This window comes from Triticum aestivum, chromosome 2A, assembly GCF_018294505.1.
Source record: "Triticum aestivum cultivar Chinese Spring chromosome 2A, IWGSC CS RefSeq v2.1, whole genome shotgun sequence".
Lineage (NCBI taxonomy): Eukaryota > Viridiplantae > Streptophyta > Magnoliopsida > Poales > Poaceae > Triticum > Triticum aestivum.
In genome coordinates this window covers 739,194,543-739,213,588 of record NC_057797.1, presented here as the reverse complement: position 1 = coordinate 739,213,588, position 19,046 = coordinate 739,194,543, and the positions used below count along the sequence as shown (strand labels likewise).

The 19,046-nt window shown below is 44.9% G+C and overlaps 1 protein-coding gene, 1 non-coding gene and 1 pseudogene across 2 annotated transcripts; all 3 read right to left on the bottom strand.

The window, feature by feature from the left end:
* Nucleotides 1-9,683: 9,683 nt before the first annotated feature.
* On the bottom strand, nt 9,684-10,669 carry LOC123190748 (cytochrome c biogenesis CcmF C-terminal-like mitochondrial protein). Its single transcript, XM_044603461.1, has one exon. It carries the CDS (start codon nt 10,589-10,591, stop codon nt 9,875-9,877), a length of 717 nt encoding a protein of 238 aa, XP_044459396.1. The 5' UTR covers nt 10,592-10,669; the 3' UTR covers nt 9,684-9,874.
* Nucleotides 10,670-11,542: 873 nt separating this feature from the next.
* Nucleotides 11,543-12,824, bottom strand: LOC123190750 (cytochrome c biogenesis CcmF C-terminal-like mitochondrial protein; annotated as a pseudogene).
* Nucleotides 12,825-18,547: 5,723 nt separating this feature from the next.
* Nucleotides 18,548-18,618, bottom strand: TRNAC-GCA (transfer RNA cysteine (anticodon GCA)). The gene has a single exon. It is a non-coding gene; the product is annotated as a tRNA-Cys (tRNA).
* Between the last annotated feature and the right edge of the window lie 428 nt (nt 18,619-19,046).

The following is a 19,046-nucleotide window of genomic DNA, read 5'->3' as shown; positions in this document are numbered from 1 at the left end:
AAGTACTAGTTTGAAAGGCTCGTTGGAATTGATCCGCTACGAGATTTACATTATACACTAGAGAAGCACCTGAAGTACTAAACAGAATAGGTATTAGTTTTGTAATGGTTGGGGCAGCAAACTCGGATTCGGCAAGAATCTCATTTTTTGGTAGTACGAAGGGGGAATTGGCCCAAAAATTGGATAGGGGTAAAGACGCAGCCGGGTGCCGGCGGCTTATTCAAGTGCCCCCCGAACCGCGCGAAATGGTCGCCTATTACACGGCTCACAAACTCTGCCTGGGGTGGGGCTACCTATTATTCGTAGGCGGTACGTACGGCGCACGCAGGGCCTCGGTTTGCTGCGTGGACTGTCTATGCATTTCCTACAGAGTGTAATGGAACCCAGCTCAGCTCCGCCGGGCCAAAAGAAAAGAACAGAACAGCCGGAGGCGAAGAGTAGAGTATAGCCAAGGGGCTTTCGTCGTCCGTAAAGGACCTAACGGAAGACCGTGCTCCGAAGTGTGCACTTCGAGTTTTGTTTTAAGAACACTTGGCCTTACCCCTTCATTTTGAGCCATGTCTAGGTAGAATCGGCAAGATTGAATCGAGGCCCGCCCGGGCACCGCCGGGGGACAACCAGACCAACCAGTAGGCTTTCTTTCTGAAGTTTCCTCCCGGGGCCCTTAAATCATTGAATTCATAGGCATAGGGGCGTCCCAGGCAGTGGTTCATTCAATGAGAAACAAAGACAGGAGGGCAGGATTCGTCGTGTCGGGCTAATTCATTCTGGGAAAAAAGGGGGAAGGGAGTCACCTGAGCTATGCGAAGGGAAGGAAGTCGTGGGCTGAGCCGGAGGTCACTTTTCCCGATCCATCCCGAAGGGTTTTTTCCCTCTCTCGCCCATCATCGTACCCAGTCCTGCTATCGGCTCAGCCCTATCTATTCATCTCTTTTTTTTACATGGAGATTTTTTGGATCTCTCTTGTTCATAGATCTTGAAAGCGGATCAATAGAAATTTCTCAAAGGATCTATCTATAGAAAGATCTAGATCTCTATCATCATCTATCTCTATATCTAGATATGGAAGAACCCTCGAAGCCTGTCCCCGATGACGATGCCCCCTGGGCGAAAGGAAAGGGGCCGCCATTCTCTTTCTTTCCTCAATCGTTCCGATCATTTCTCTCATTCCCTTTTGTTTGTTTTTTCGGGTTGGTTCGTTTCCTCCTCCTATCTACGCAATTCTCTGTCTTCATTCGTGATCATCTTAGGCGAAAGGATAGGTATAAATTTTGTGGAGGGGCGGCTGTGAAAGGGCGATTCCCCCTTTTCCATTGAAGTAGGGAAGGGGGTGATTGATCTTTTTTTGAATCAGGCCTTACTGACCAAGTGGTGGTATAAGCTTCATTGCGGATGAAAAGAAGTCCTTGTGAGCGGAGCTACAAAAGGAAGTTCAATCTCAAGAAATCCTCTCAATAGGGATTGGGCAAGCAAGCTGTTTGTTTATTTGATCTTACCCGGTTGTGAGATGGGACGTGAAGTCAACCAAGTACATGTGTGTTCATAGTGTCCCCGGCACCTTCCTCCTAGCTGAGTATGGATGCTGAAGTTAGCTGGAGTGTGGGGCGAGTGCGTGGTAGATGGAACTCCTATTTACCGCATTTCTTCTTGCACTTCCAACTTGAAGAGGAAGAAGCATCTCTCTTTGCATCTTCAATAGATAGGAAAAAGGATCTTGACCTGAAGCCTTCGACCAAAGAAAGGGAGACTTGGTGAAGTCAGAGGTGGTTTTCCTTCCCTAGATTCATGGAAGGACTTTTTGAAGTTTGAGTGAGGAAGGAAAGCGGGAAAGGTCCGATACAAAGGAAAGGGTTGCGAGGCTTAACGATTTAGAATATAGCTGTTGAGGTGGCACCTGTTCCCCCGGGGCAGGGGTATATGCCCGTAGCTTTCTTCTGTCACTTCTTTCAGATCAATGAAGTGGAAAAGTAATAGAGTAAGGGACCCTTGTTTACAAAGAAAGCTGTCACTCCAAGAACTCAAAGTCAAGCATCTTCGGGAATATCCAGATTAGTCTTCAACTAGAGAAAGGATAGGAATCTCCTTTGCTAAGTTTTCTTCTCCAGCGGATGTAGCGGTAAAAGATTCTATTCTTTCCGCGGTCTAGTTACGTCTTTCCTCTCCCTATCTAAAGAGCTCTATTAACATAGACCCTCTCCTGACTCTCTATCATTTTAAGAAAGCAGCAAATCCTTCTCTCTATTCTACTATCCGATCTCGTCTGTTGAAAATCGATCTGAAATATGGTCATATCTTCGTTATCCCAATAGTAAACCTTCTTACTTCTCTTCGCATCTCGAAAGACGCAAAAGATCTGTTATTAGCTTATTTATAAGCTGTCGAAGGTCCTTAAAAGCCTTGATTTGTGGCTTACGGCTTACTTGCCTTTTTCCTTAAAGCCTATATAGACAGACATAGACTAAGGGCATTCTGGGCATCCATGCTCCTGGCAATGGCAAGATCCGAGATGTCAGTTGCTTGTCTTCAAGCCTCAACCTTATTCTGACTCCTACTAGGGCAATCAGGTTTAAGTTAAGCCCGAACAACTTAGTTTTCCACTTCTCTTCCGACACAAGCTTCTTTGCCAAGCCTTCCCCATCAACTGGAAATCCAGTAAGAAAGGCAAGGGGCGCAACGGCAAGGCAATCTCAAATCATAATGGGAGTTTTATTTAGGTTTATTTAGATAGATTCTCCTTTGGGGTTGTTACAGAATCGGTTCTTCAAGAAGGAGCTCTTAGTACGGTGGATGCATCGAATGCAAGCTGTAAGGAAGAATAATTCTCTTAGCAGACAAGAATGAAATTCAATTAGTCCCACACTTCCCGCAGGAATCGAAGAGTACGCAAGCACATTCATTTAATGGGAAAGCTTTCCTTGGCTAGGCCCCTATGAAGAAAGATGCCAATTCCCAAAAGCAGTAACAATAGCAATAGCAGTAGGAGTAGCATTAGGAATTAAGACCGTCAGGCCTCATTCATCAAAGTAGCAGTCCTTAGGGGCTGAAAAAGAGCCCAGATTCCCCGCAACAAGCTTGGAAAGGAAGAAGACACGAAGGGAGGAGTTCCGCTTAGCCTTTGCTCCTCTTTGATAGAAGTAGCTCTTTTGTTTGCCAGAATGGCTTGTTAGCAAGAAAATGCCTTCTTAGGAAGTGAAGAAGAATACACCTGCTTGAGAATGCCCTCTTGTTGTTCTCGAAAGATGGAGGGGGGCAGATTTCACTAAGGAAAGGAACTGAACTAATGGACGAGGAGGAAGAGAATATAGAAAAATTGCCGACATTCAAGCATACTATAGATGTTCCAGAACTGCTAAAGGGAAGTTCTAGTAGAAATGACAACTAAGCGAAAGGCCTTCTTAGAAAGGCAGAGTGACAGGTAATGCCCTATTTCCTAACAGTGAAATCTAAGATCAGACAAGAAAGAAGCTAAAGGCTAGGCAAAGAAGACGAGGGAGAAATCGTAGGTGAAAACGTTGGGTTACCAACTCGGGTGGGTTCTCACACCAAAGTTCCTTTGTTTCGGGCAAGCCCAATTACAAACAAAAGAGAAGGTCGGTCCCGTACTCAAACCAAATCAAAAGGGCAGTACTCACTCAGATGGAAGAATCCCAGGTCGGTCCCATACCCGAACAAAGGCTAGACCGAAGGTCCCGTCCCACGGGTTAGGTGCTTAGCTGAAGGTGGAAGGCGAAGCCAAGGCAAGAGCAAGGGTTGAAAGACAATATAGAAGAATTCCATCTCCCCTATTTGTTCCATTCTCAATGGTTGGTCAAGTTGAGATGAACTACGGGAATCTATATATGGACTTCAAGGTCAATCAACCCATGCAAGGAAACTCGACGGAATTTGTTTTTTGATGGATTCAAGCAAAGAATGAGAAGTATGGCTTGGCTAGGGAAGCAGTAGTAGTGGCAGAGGTCGAGCTTTGAGATGAGAAGAGGGCTGAGTCTTCTAGCTTTTATTCCAAAATCACGTATCACCGATCAGCCTATTCGAGAGGAGCTGCTTGCCTTGCCCACTTCAATAAGGAAGACTCCATCCATCTAACCCATATCCATTGGAACCAGAAGCGAGTGGTAAAGTCACCCTTTGGCTAAAAAAACAATTTGTATGCGTGGCGCAACACACACCTCTGCAAAAGAAGAGAAAGAACGGAAAGAAGCAGGCCCACAAGACGACAAGTGGATTGAATATCCTTTGCTTTCGTCACCGGTGCTATTGAATCCGCATTTAGAAGAAAGAGCTCCGGGACTGAATTGCTTTGAGTGGGGCTTGCCCATTAATTAGATCACCTGAGTAAGCCAAGAAAGACAAAAGCGATGGATGTATGTGACAAAGAGAACTTATGAACATGAAAGCCAGCCTGTTCCCTAAATATTTTAGGAAGCGAAGAAGACAGAAAAAAGTTCGGTAATCTTCTCCCTTTGGTAGGCATTTACCCAAGGCACTGATATTATGAGTCTCTCGATTATACGTGAAATAGGGAGTTCGAGGTCTTATTCGTCTTTCTTGGCCTATGTGAATATGAGCCAATTCCGAAAAGTGAATAATTCACTATTGAAAGTGCAAGTCGACGTTCCTGATATGAAAGTGAAAGTGGAGTGAAATCTGGATATGAAGGTTCAAGTCCAGTTCCAATCTGGATATCAAAGTGCTGTTCAATCGTCGAAAGTGATCTCTCTTTTGTTTTTCTCTTTTAGTCCGCTTTTCTTTTTTCTTTCTTTGGAGTCGGGTTCTTAAGACAGGACTGGAAATCGGGTTTTCTTAATATCTCTCTTCCGGAGAAGTAAGTTTGTTCGAGATCGAAAGAGTGCCCTCGAGAGACTAGACTGATAAGTAAAAGTAGTGCGCCTTCAGTTGAGGAGAACTGTTCACAAGAAGTGGTTATGAGCTCTTTCTTGTGGAGGTTCAGAATAGGTAATTCCTTCACTTCAGTTGCACTAGTGGATTGAATAACCTTTTCTTTAGTTCTAACAAAGTGCATGTGTTGTTGGTTAATAAAAACACGAGTTTCGATAGGCTGGAGGAAAGATACTATAAGTAGGACAAAGACAGACCCTATAAGAGACCGGAACTCAATACGATTCAACCAATCCAAATTGCTTTGCTAAAGATACCCGTTCCGTTGTTCCTTTACCGGCAACAACTATTGAATAACAACCTTCACTTTGCTTTCGCATCGGATCTCGGCATTAGCAAATCTAAAAATAGAGTAGATCCCGGGGCGTACCTAATGGTTTCATTGATTTGAATGGATTGATCCGTTGTACCATTGTAGGAATCCTCATCCGATGTACGAATCCCGTGGAGGAAGTGGGGAAACAAATCCAATTATTTGATTTTGATAGGAGCAGTGCCGGTATTGAGGGTTTCTCTATCTCTTCACTCATGAAGTTAATACAAGTGAGGATTGATTTCAGTTATTCATATAAGAAATAAGAGGAATAAATAATCTCGGGGAAGACAGGCTTTCTCACTCTCGGCACATCTTCGCTAGGGATTCTTATCTACCTTCTTGCGTTGAGATGCCATCAACTCTTTCCTGGGGAATCAGGTCAATACAATACTCTTGGAAAAGCAAGCTATAGCAGATCCTTGAGTATAGAGAAAAAGGAATGGAGTTTCATTAGCTCTCTGCGCACATCCAGTATAATACCTTTGCGAGCCCCTATGGAAAGGGGTGCCGTGTTCTCTTTATAATGGGGGTGATCCTGGTTTCCAAAAGCTGTTGGTTGGTTGTATCTTTTTCTATTGGCAATCCCCAATCCATTGCTTGTTCGTTACGAACAAAAGAAGCCGATACCAGTTCTGGTGTTTATCCAGCGGAGGCTCGTATCTCTTCCATGTGAGACCAGCGACCTCAGATCATCCCGGACTTATGTGCTGGAATAGCTTCGTTATGAGTTGAAGCAGCCTCAGCTACTATTCCTACTAAGGAGGAGTCGCCTTTTTCCATTCCCTCCCTTTTGCAATCCCATGTTGATGTAAGGAAGCTGCTTTAGAGTATTGGCAAAAAAACATTACATGCAGGTCCAGATCTCCTTGCGTTCGTTGGTGGTTGACTACCGGGAAAGGGCAGAATAGCAACAGTGAGGAAGCATACCACCCAAAGCAAGACGTGAAAACCTTCTTCGTATCCAAAAGCCCCTTTTAGTCTGTCTGGCCTTAGTATTTATGATACATAATCGCATCTTCTCCCCCTTTCTCGTATCTCCACGGAAGTAAGTACTGGTATGATCGGAACTAGTATTTAGATATATGTGACCCTCTAGCGGTTTGACTCCGTTGATGGTATACGGAACTTCCTTCCTGCGAAAGGTCGAGTTCGTAAATCAAGCTTGTAGAAAAAGCGAGTACCGGTATTTGATGGTGATGGTGAGGATGACTAACCTCGCTCTTGCAACCATGAATATTTTCTAGATACTACGGGCATATACCTTCTTCCGAAGGGTCCCCGTCCTATCTTTTTCGCCTTCTGCTCTGGAATCGACTATTGGTGGGTTGTAACGTGAACCTATGGATCTCAATGAACAGCTTCGATACCACAAAAGGATGGGCAAGAAAGACAGCAGGTGTTGAGCCAAAGCCCTAGTTCATACACAATCATAATGTTGGTCAACCATCCGAACCGGGATTCCTGTTATTCATACGAAGGAACAAGAAAAGAAGAAGTATGGGATAAATGGTTTTTGAGTTGGGCATGATGAAAGCGGGTACAATGGCATTACTTAGAAGCTATTATGTCCTGTCTTGGCTTTAGCAATAAGCTTGTGCGACTGATGACTCCCTCCATCCCTGGCATCGCCAAGACTAATGGATAAGGTTTTGTCGCATCTTAATTGAACCGCATGCGGAGCTCAGCTCCTAAGAAAATAATAAGAAATATCTAGTTTTGTTTCATAAGTGGCGAGCCAAGGAATAAGAATACCGCCCCCTGATCTGTATTTCAAAAGCGGATTCAGCGCTGCAAGAAATAGAATTATGCATAGATTGACTTGTAAAGAAAGACGAACCGAACAGTGCTAAGCAAAACTCTCTTATTTCTATGCTCGATTCAATCTCTACTCATCTGCTTTTAGTTCTACTTTCTGTATACGAAGTCCGAGCTTTTCGAGCTGCTCAGTTCTCGCTATGTCATTTCTTGGTTTTTAGTGCATTCACTCAATTCTCTGTGAAGTCCATGGACATGTTGTGGTTCATTGCAGAGAACAGCCATCACATGGATCAAGCTATAAGGAATCACCCGCGAGCGAGGGCAAGTCTCAATTACGGTAGGAATGGAATACACCAATCATAACTCTGGTCTGGTCCCTAGTTCCCTAAGTAGTTAGTGAAACTTCCAGCTGGACTGACTGGATTTAGAGCTTAATGCTCCTATCTTTGAACTAGAATCTTAGCGCTTATTTCATGAAGATAGCTACTTTAATTGATACAAGAATGCCTACTTTGGACCAATAGGATCTACTCCTACTTGAATGCCAATCCAATCTCTTTCCCAATAAGAATTCCTAATCCCTAAATCCAAGCAAGGCATGATTGTTAGTCAGGATAACCAGCTTACGTACCGCATTAAGAAGTACCGACTATGCTTTTTTCCATACTTTTCTTGCAGTACTTCAGTAAAGCTACCCCATTTTAATAAGATAGGCATTCGAGATATCAACATTTTCACAGGTCCTTGTCAAGCTGCAGCAGAATCAGATTCGAGTATAGCATCATTCAGTTGGAGTTCTGAAATAATCTGGATCCCCTTTGCTATTTTAGCAATCTCTGCTGCTCAGTTTCATCCCTTTCTGAGGTAGAAAACCCATCCATATATGTACGAGTGAGAGATGTCTTCCGTCCCGGAGAACCGTCTTCTCTCCCTCCTTACGAAAAGGAGATCTAGGTAGAGGAGGTAGAAAATAATAGATACCGTCTATTCTATTAACTAGTCATCAAAAAGCAACCTATATCGAGGTCAAGTTTGATAGGGTGAAGTGGACTATTAGATCCCCGGCTTACCATTAGAAAGAAAGCTTAGCCGCCGACGTCAATGTGTTAAGCACATAGGATATATTCGGCGAAAGTCAGTAAGAAGTAGAGTGAATTCTGAAACTCCAGCATTTAGGCCCGGATAGAATGGGTCCTCAATCTTAGAATCATTTGGCCTAACCTTTAAGAAAAGTCAGCATCTTTTCATCCGGGTCGTACTAAAGGCAGGTAGACCGAACACACGGCACCTGTCCCAATGACTGGTACACTAACGGTGGCTTATTGGTTCCTTCCTCCCTTCCATCCTCAAGTCTTACTTTCCTTGATGCCTTAGTTTACTTGATGCCCGATTCATTCCTCCCTATATTCAATCTCTCGTGCCATATTCTTTTTCAGGTTTGACATTACTTCCCTTTCCTATCTTTTTACTTTTCTCAAGGACGTAAGATTCTTCAAAATCCCTTTCGCAGATCCCTTTGATTCCAGGTTCAGATCCATCTATCTCTTCTCTCCCTTTCTTGGAACCTTACTTCACAAAGTAGGACATGCCCCCGGGGATACTCATCATTATTATGAATAGGTTACTCTATCCAATTCCCCAGAATCATTCACTATCATAGTCAGTCTCACCTTAGCTTAGTTGAGGGATACTAACATCACCATCTGCACTGAGGAATATCTGAGATTTCTCAGGGTTCACGTGCATGCCCCCGCCACCACGTTCAATCACGGAAATAAATCCACTTAGATTTACATGCCTTAAGATTTCCACAATTTGAGGGCGGTCAAGATGATATGAATCATAGCGTGTTGAAGCTAGAAGGACATTGGTGTCCCATCTTGTATAAAGAACACCTTCATACCGGCTCAGGACCTCCCTATCGAATTGATGTTGAAAAAAGAGATGTAGGAGCACGTCGCTCAATTCACCTATCAATGGTATACAATTCGAATGAGGAATTCGGAGGTTAGTGGCAGCATTATATATCGGGAGAGATAGAAATTCCTTTAAGATGTGGGAAATCACACCCAGATTGTGTAGACACTTTAAGGTATTCCATAGACGTTCCATAGAAACATACCGGATACTATGACTCAAATCCACACAGACTATTTTCTCTACACCACTTTGACCATCCCAGAACCTTTGGTGGTAATCCAACATTTAATTATAATAAAATAATCTAGACGGAAGATTGTTTCTTATCACTAGAAACTCCCGCGTTAAGATATTAGCTAACGCTTTAAAAAGTAGTACATCTATTGGAAGAGATGGCGCAGCCATACAAGGCCAATCACCAGCATTGATGAGTGGGCGCCTGGCACAACAATAGCCAAGCTCATCTTGCCTTTCCAGAGTGAAATGTTCCTGCAAAGTCATACCACCCCTACCATATTTATAGGTTTTGTATACCAATTTGGGATGAAATGAAGAATAACCTTCGTGTATATGCGACACCATGGTATCGATTTCTTCGCCTAAGACGCCCCGCTCTCTCCACATATCATTCGAATTATAGAGTCTCCTGACCTCATTAATCAATTGAAGTTTCCAAAAACTACCATGAAATCTCCGGCGAAAAGTGACATTGTGATTACTTCTAGATCCAATGAAAACTTTCGAGATAATACAAAAAGTGGTCATCATTTCTTCCTCTTGGTAAGTTGGCTGGTTTCTTCCCATTCTTTCTTCTTTCCACTAATCTAATGGTTTCATTCTCCCATCGAGAGGTTATGATACTAGCAAGAGTCCTATTCTTCTCCTCTCGATCCTACCTTGGGTTATGTTTGACAGGGATGGTCAGTGAACTTCTATTGGTTTCAAAGGAGGATAGAGATCCATTGGGGAAGGCTTGAAAGGTTATTCGATATCAAAGGTTGACCCTCGACGCGCCGCAGCCACTATTTTTACTCCTTTTATGCAATTATGAACGAAACTTTCTCGATTCCAATGCAACTTATCCTTTTGGAGTTGACGTAACAAACTACGCGAGCCTCCCGATGAAGCCAATAGAAATCCTATATGAATACTAAAAATAAAAGGCAATTTCATTATGGTGGTATACCAGCCGCCAGTTCTGGAACTTCCAGTTCCAATTGGAGCATATAGATCCGTAAATGGATTTGTATGTATAGCCACTTCAGTCGTGCTCCTCGTTTCTCGAATGGAAAAAAAGTATCTTCTTTCTGGGAACATGCTAAACCAGAAATTCTTATGTTCGTGATTCTTCATCCGCCGATGCAGAAAATCTTCCAGTTTTCCATTCTCATATGAGGCAGGAAAGTTTATGGGCAACAGGTCGGCACGAAGTGATTCATCATGTTCAAACATGAACCTTTCGCTCGTTGGGGACGGTTTATAAATCATCAAATTCCCACAAATGGAATGAGAAGTGGGTCCATGTAAATGATCGAGACCTCGCAAACAACAACGTTCCTTCCCCATATGGAGTTCGGGACCCAAGGGCAATCGTTGAGTGAACTGTATCTTATTCGTATTAGTTGACCTAAGCCGCACCATTATTGCAGGGGTGGGGCTCGGCCTCCGAACCGTACGTGGGACGAGTTTCTGCCTCATACAGCTCGGGCCGAAGACCGGGGAAGTTGAGGAGAGATGGGGAGACCCAACTGCTGCCGGTCGGGACTGACAGGAAAGGGGGCGGGGATAAGCTTGTGAAGAAGCAATCTTATTGCCCCACCCCCCCAAAAACAAACCGACCCAGCAAGAAAACGTATGCGCTTTAGCAACAAAGCACTCATCCCTTGCTTGCTGCTTCGTGTTCTTTCTATTCCATCCCAGTCCATTCCGGGATAGGCGGCTAATAGAATCTAATATGTGCAGTAGTCGTCGTCTGACCAATCGGCTCGGACACCAGACCACTTGTGCCCGCCCATTCTGTCTCGCCCTAAATGGAATGGCTCTCTTAGTTACGCTGTGCCCCGACCCGAGTCCCCACGTCCGCTTTTATCCGCCCGCAACCCGGCCAACACAACATTAGGGCCGTCCACCCCATTCTATGCTGACCCGGGCCGGGGCTCGCTTTTTGGGAAGCCCGTTCCCACCGCGCTCACGGCCTGGCTGGCCTGCTAGCAGTAGTGGGAATTCTCCCATTCCCTGGTCAAAAAAGGGTTGGTTGGATGTGGGATCTACTCCACGAGGAGCGGTACAGACGTAGATGATATCATCACGACCTCTCTTTGCGTACCACTAGGGATGCTTAACGCCACTTCGCCAACTGGCATTACCTGCGCTTTCGTGTCTCTCAGTGTGGTTAGCACTGGGTGTTTCCGAGCAGCGAGGCTTACACCCATTCGCATTAATTCATCCAAAGTTCCTTACCCTTATGCACGAATTTTGGAATAAGCCATCTTCCTATCAAGGTTAAGGAGTCAATTGAGCATCTCAGTGGCGGGATTGAATACCCGGATCGAATCAGAGTTCATGCCGCCAGCCCTGAACAAATAGAATAGGAGGCGTGGGCCACAGGTCGCACATAAGCCATCGGGTCGCACGACAGAAGAACACCCAACATAAAGATGCACACTCCTCCATGTGAAATAGAAAGATTCATCCTCACTTTTTTGTAGTAGTCGTGACCAACAGCCATCAGCAGTCGGCTCGTTGGTAAGGCGAGAGCTTCAAGCCCGCTTTCTGGTGGCACACCCCCCAAACAAGCACCACTCGACGAGGGGGGGGGGCGGGGAAAGCTACAGGCCCAAAACCTTCGACCCTTCTTTCTATATGGGGGTGCCCGGGGCACCCCATCTTGTCATTTTGTTGCTCATTCCCCTTAGGCCGAAGTGTTTGGCCTTTACTTCGGAGCGCCCGCTCACGCTTCGCTGACCTATCGCGTGGTAAAGAGAAGAGAGTATGAAAGAATTGTAAACATAGCAGACCGCAGAAAGATTCTAAATATGACAAGTCCCCCATGGATTCGATAATAAGGAAATGAAGAACAGGAACGAAACGAAATAAAGCATTTCTAGCGGATGAGCTTCTCTCCATTTTGTCTGGTAATAGAATAGGGCGGCCTGCTTTGACCAACACTCCACTTTTTGCTCTGTCCATGGAGCGTATGAATTTCCTTAAATGTAGATAGACCAAAAAGGGAATAAAGGGATAGGAATAGGAATTATAGTACCATTGGAAGAAGAGGCACCAATGGGAACATCTCTACTGACGAACCATTTCAATAGTACGGGTGCTGCCGTGCCACGGGGCACGACCATGGAAGTAATGAAAAAGAAGAAGTTCTGTAGTTGGACCATCTGCTCTATCCGTTCTATTTGAGCTTCTCCAGAGAAGATGAGACGCTAAAAATGAAAGTGTTCGCAACGCATACCGAAAAAGGGTACCTATGTTGCCGACCATTAATGACTAGTTCGAAGACCAGGAGCAGGGGCACGTGCCAAGAAAGATTTGTTACTTTCCCTATGGTTTTCGAACATTTTCAATAAAACCTTCTCGTAGAAGTATTTTCACAAAGTTTTCGGTAATATTAGTAGATGCTATTCGAACCCTTCCTTTTATTAAGATTCGAATTCTTATTCTTATTATTATCTAATTATTCTTTTTTTTCATGTATATGCATCAGACACAATCTACTAATTGATCTATATTCTGATACCCTACTATATCATAGTCTCTACTACTAGTATTTTTAATACCTCAGGAGCTCATGAGACTCTTTTAGTGAAATTCATAAGTCTCAATTCCCGAGCGATCGCACCAAAAACTCGAGTTCCTTTTGGATTTCCTTCTTGATCAATGACAACCGTCATCATATCATATTATCATACCGTTGTCACGTTTGAGTTATTTACATGTACGTACAATTACAGCTCGTCTTACTTCTGTCTGATCTTTCTAGAGGCATTTTGGGCACTGCTTCTTTGATTACAGCAACAATAACGTCACCAATACGAGCATATCAGTGATTACCAGCTCCTAAGATTCGAATACATATCAATTCGATAGCCCCACTCCGTTGTTATCCGCTACATTCAAAAGGGTCTGAGTGAGATGGATCTTGGAAGTCTGGTTTTTGATTGGATAGTGATCTCGGGCACGAGTGGTTGATCTTCGCGGGCCGTGAATGGCCATGGAAAGGAGTATTGATGTCAATATGTTCGATCGAGAAGATTGGTGTAACGCCCCGAGACCGACGCTCCAGAAGACTTCCAGCGACTCCGAGTTTCGTCGTGTGATTTGTTTTGTTTGTTGCATCATTTGCATTGCATCATGTCATCATGCCATCATCTCATAAATCTTTTGCAACTCAACTAAATAAATCATATGGATCTTTGGTCCATTTAAATCGAGGGATATTCACATGGTGATTCTCTTTATAACATATCCTCTCGATATTTAGAGAGCTATAGTAAATATTCCATTTTTGGAATTCACCATAACACACTTGAAAAATCCCCACTCCCTTTCTACTTCAAGTTTGGTCCCCAAACTTTGCCAACATTTCTTTTTCCATTTATCGAGGCTCCTCCTAAATTCTCAACAATTTTGGACTCTTCTAAATCCTAGTCCTAGTTCAAACCTATTGAATTAAATTCAAATGATTTTGAATTTAATCTTTCGATCATGCCCACTTCTATTTTTCCTGGATCGAGCTCATTTTTGTGAGTCCGGGAAAATTGTCTCCATGCCCAGATTCCACCCCTACCTTCTCTTTCTCTTCTTTCTCTTTTCTGTTTTTTTTTTGTAAATGGAAAAGAATAGGAGGGAGAGAAGAGAAGCCCAGCCGGCCTCTTGGGCCTGTCTAACCAGGCCGGCCCACTAAATCCCAGCAGCCCAGCCGCCCCACCTTTCCTAACCCTAGCTAACCCTGCCCGATCCCCATCTCTTCCCCTCGTCCATCCCCCGCCGCCAGGAGCATCTCTCGCTCGATCCCCCTCCTCTGCCGTCCTCCATGGCGTCGCCTCGCGCCTCCACCTCCTCGATGCCGGCGAGTCCAGGCCGCCGCCGCGCCTTCTTACCTTCCCACGCTCCTCCCTCCTCTCGTCGATCCCATCTCCCTCGCTCGACCCACCATCTCTAGCCGCTCCCCTGCAGCTCCTTCTTCGCCTCGTCCTCGCGTCCGGCCTCATCCCGACCCGCCGTCGTGCCCTCCTCGCCTTGAAGCCCCGTGCCCGGTCCCGTCCATCCCGGCCGCCTCGTCCCTCGGTAGCTCATCCGCTGCTGCTGCCTCCCGTCGTCATCTTCAAGCTCGTCGCGCAGCCGCCGCCCGGATCCACCCCCAGGCTGCCGTCCGGGACCTCGTCTGCCTCCCCTACGTCACGCCCCATCACCGGGAGCTCGCGTCAAGTCCGCCTCCTCCTCGCTTCCTCTGGCCACCTCCATCGCCATCTCGCCCCATGGCGTCCACCTTGCTCCGTCGAGCTCTGTCCTGCTGCACCTCTCCATGGGCCACACGCACCCCTCGTTTGCCTTCGATCCCCTGCCCGACGCCAAGACCGCAGCTCCATGTCCCCATGGCCGCCAAGCTCTCTTTCGGGGACCTCCTCAAGACCAGGAACGCCCTGACCGAGACCGACAAGTACCACTACGCGGATTCGTCAAGTCCGACTACGAAGCAAAGACCATTCACCACTACTGCCGCTGAGGGTTTCGTCAAGTTCAACTACATCGACTACGAATGGTGACGACCCCGAACATCTACGAGAACATGTACCACTACCGTCGCCGAAAACCGTCAAGTGTACCTCTACCTCGTCTTCGGAATCGCTAAGAACGTCAAGTACCCCTTCGAGATGACGAGATCGGCAAGTTCGAATGACCCCAAGTACCTCTCCGAAAATGAACGTGTACCACTACTTCCACGACGCCCGTGAACGACTACTTCCCCTCCGAACCGATTCGCTTCGAAAACGCACGCTTCGAAGGTATAACCCCGAGACGACGCCCGTGACCTAATGCATGTGATGAATGAGATGCATCGTTTGCTCTGTGATCGAATCATCCTTGCGATGCCCCTCTTTTGCCGTGCCACCGTCCCGTGGGAACCCGGTAGTCGGGAGCACCCCACCATCTCTAGCATGTTGCGCACATCCGCACGCCTCCTTTTGCACCGGTATCTCCATGAGCTACCGGAACCGGAATGTTGCCGTGGCACCATTTTTGTTTCGCCGCCGTGGCAGCCTTTTTGTTCCGCCATGGTGACCAAATGCTTCATAACATGCTTATGTTAACATTTTCATAAAAATGCATAAAACTTGCATATGTCATCCGCATCATGATAATAACAATTAAAATGTTTAAACTTGTTGTTGCATTAAATTGCTAAATGCATATGGGGATTTACCGGATTTGTTGTTTTTATATCCGGCCCCATTTAAATTGTTTAGATGGTATAGTTTATATTATGCTTCACCACTTGCCATGCTTAAACAACATTTAATATTGTTGAGTACCTAACGAGCGAGAACTAATAAGTCATGTGGTGTTTCGTCAATATGCAACGGAGTTGCATGTTGAGCTCCACTTAATTTGTAGGATTGTTTGTGCATTTTGCCATGCCATGCTTCATTAAACCGGTCATGCATCATACTCGTTTGTGCATCATGACATGTTTATGTGATGTTTGTTTACTATGTTGTGTGCTTCTTTTCCGGTGATTGCTTCTTCGGGTTGGTTCCGATAACGTCGCGTTTGTGAGGATCCGTTCAACTACGACCGTTTGTCTTCTTCTTGGATTCGTTCTTCTCCCTTGCGGGATCTCAGGCAAGATGATCATACCCTCGAAATCACTACTATCTTTGCTATGCTAGTTTGCTCGCTCTTGCTATGCCAATGCTACGATGCCTACCATTTGCTTGTCAGCCTCCCAAATTGCCATGTCAAACCTCTAACCCACCATGTCCTAGCAAACCGTTGATTGGCTATGTTACCGCTTTGCTTAGCCCCTCTTATAGCGTTGTTAGTTGCAGGTGAAGATTGAAGTCTGTTCCTTGTTGGAACATGGAGATGTTGTTCCTTGTTGGAACATGTTTACTTGTTGGGATATCACAATATATCTTACTTAATTAATGCATCTATATACTTGGTAAAGGGTGGAAGGCTCGGCCTTATGCCTGGTGTTTTGTTCCACTCTTGCCGCCCTAGTTTCCGTCATATCGGTGTTATGTTCCCGGATTTTGCGTTCCTTACACGGTTGGGCTATAATGGGAACCCCTTGACAGTTCGCCTTAAGTAAAGCTCTTCCAGCAGTGCCCAACATTGGTTTTACCATTTGCACTAACAACCTACCACCTTCCCTTGGGTTCTGCAGACTCAAGGGTCATCTTTATTCTAACCCCCCCGGGCCAGTGCTCCTCTGAGTGTTGGTCCGAACTGAGCTGCCTGCGGGGCCACCTCGGGGAAACTTGAGGGTTGGTTTTACTCGTAGCTAGTCTCATCTGAGTGTGCCCTGAGAAAGAGATATGTGCAGCTCCTATCGGGATTTGTCGGCACATTCGGGCGGTGTTGCTGGTTTAGTTTTACCCTGTCGAAATGTCTTGTTGTACCGGATACCGAGTCTGATCGGAACGTCTCGGGTGGAGGTCTATTCCTTCGTTGACCGTGAGAGCTTGTCATGGGCTAAGTTGGGACACCCCTGCAGGGTATTATCTTTCGAAAGCCGTGCCCGCGGTTATGGGCAGATGGGAATTTGTTAACGTCCGGTTGTAGAAAACCCGAAGTTGATCTTAATTATAATACATCAACCGCGTGTGTAACCGTGATGGTCTCTTTCCGGCGGAGTCCGGGAAGTGAACACGGTGTTGGAGTTATGCTTGACGTAGGTTGCTATAGGATCACTTCTTGATCATACTTTTATCGACCGTGCTTTGCCTTCTCTTCTCGCTCTCATTTGCGTATGTTAGCCACCATATATGCTAGTCGCTTGCTGCAGCTCCACCTCATTACTCCATCCTTCCTATAAGCTTAAATAGTCTTGATCTCGCGGGTGCGAGATTGCTGAGTCCCCGTGGCTCACAGATACTTTCAAAACCAGTTTGCAGGTGCCTATGTTACCGAGCAGGTGACGCAACCAAGCTCAAGGAGGAGCTCGATGAAGATCTTGCCCTTTGTGTTGTTTCGTTCTAGTTGATCAGTAGTGGAGCCCAGTTGGGGTCGATCGGGGACCTTTGTCGCATTTGGGGTTCTTCTTTTATTTTGGTTCCGTAGTCGGACCTTGATTGTATCTGGATGATGTAATGCTTTATTCATGTAATTGTGTGAAGTGGCGATTGTAAGCCGACTATGTATCTCTTTCCCTTATGTATTACATGGGTTGTGTGAAGATTACCTCACTTGCGACATTGCTTTCAATGCGGTTATGCCTCTAAGTCGTGCTTCGACACGTGGGAGATATAGCCGCATCGAGGGCGTTACAATTGGACGATGAAAGACGGATCCTTTGTGGTTTGAATAATAGGCTGTGGTCTTGATATTGGGCTATGGGCTGATTGCTTTCTGTATGAGCCTCTTGTGATTGGGCTCTCGTGGGCGGATTACCCGATGTGTACTCATCTTCCAACAAAGAGGAGAAGACATAACCAGAAGAATTGTGAGAAATAAGTTAATTTATCAAGTTGAGGCATTTCGATTTGGATTTCAAATAAGAAAGAAAAGACTCCTGCGCCCTCGAGAGCATTCTCTTTCACTTGCATTTCTTCCTGAAGTTGGCTCGAAGACCTGTCCAGCCTTGATTTTCCCAGTTATTACTCGAGCGCGTTGAGGCAACTCTGAACTAAGCTCAGGGGAGGAGTAGTAGGTATGCTTCAAACCCTCCGGCACCTTGAAGAACGATGGCACTAGATCGGGAAAGATGAATGACCAATGAGGACAGGACAATGGGGGAAGTTGGTAATAGAGAATCCTCCCTTCTTCTTTGCTTTCTTGCCTGAAAAAATCCAAAACAAACCATTGGAACCTCATGGGCTACCGAGTTAGGAGATTCATTTTCTTTATTACTTTTACTTTTTTTACTAAGTTATTCTAAAAGATAAGAGCTAACCGACCATCCTGATTGAATGTTTGAGTACTCGGAGTCTCTCGTAAGTATGGAAAGAAAGTCTCTTCTTTCCACAACTCCTAAATTTCCCATCAGCCTATCCAATCTAATTCCAGACAGAGTCAGTAGACCTTACTTTAGTGTAGGTAGTGTCAGATAATTAGGAAGTCTTGATAGTCTTTCGTATAATCTCTTCTTCAATCCTAGGAGCAAAAAAGGAATGTCCTTTAGGGACCTTTGGATAAAAAGATTTCCGACCTCTTACTTTCGTAGTTATGAATTGCGGAATAGAATCAATTATGAAATTCATAAGTATATATCCCTCATCCCTATTGGTATCGGTTTGGGCCACTACCCAGAACCCTGCCAGAGCCCTATTTTTAAGAAGAAATTGACAGTCTTTTTTAGAACTAGAACTATGGTAAAATCCAGTATCGACAGGCCTAGTTCTTTTCCTTTGCTTATGCAGGGCAAGAATTTGTCGAGTTCAATCAGTACAATAAGAAATCCTAAGTATTTTTTTGGTCAGGCGACACCCAGATTTGAACTGGGGATAAAGGATTTGCAGTCCCCTGCCTTACCGCTTGGCCATGCCGCCAAATCCGATCCAAAATAGAGCAAAATCTTATTCATCCACATTATTTTACTAATTTTTATTCGTAGGAGGGGATTATTAAACCCTTTTTGATTTTTTTAGATCGTTGAATCCCTTTGTACTTATCCCTTTCCAATCCCTTTTAATAAATTCATTCCTGTTTTTTATTGGACCCAGTTTTATTCTCTTCGATTGATTGTATCTCAAAACACACATTGCTTAAATACCTTCTCTTTCTATTGAAAAGAGAAAGGATTTCCAGTCACAGCAAATTTAGGAAAAATTGGAACCATTAACTATATTATTTGTTATTATTTGTTATTTTTATAAATTCTATTTGTTAGTAGTGAACGGTTCTAAAATGGGTATTGTATCCCAAATAGTGTTTCCTTAATGGCATAACAAAATCAAATTGATTTACGGCTAATCAG

Coding starts and splice junctions, on each gene's coding strand:
- LOC123190748 (XM_044603461.1), bottom strand. CDS start 10,591: ATGAGGCAGAAACTCGTCCCACGTACGGTTCGGAGGCCGAGCCCCACC.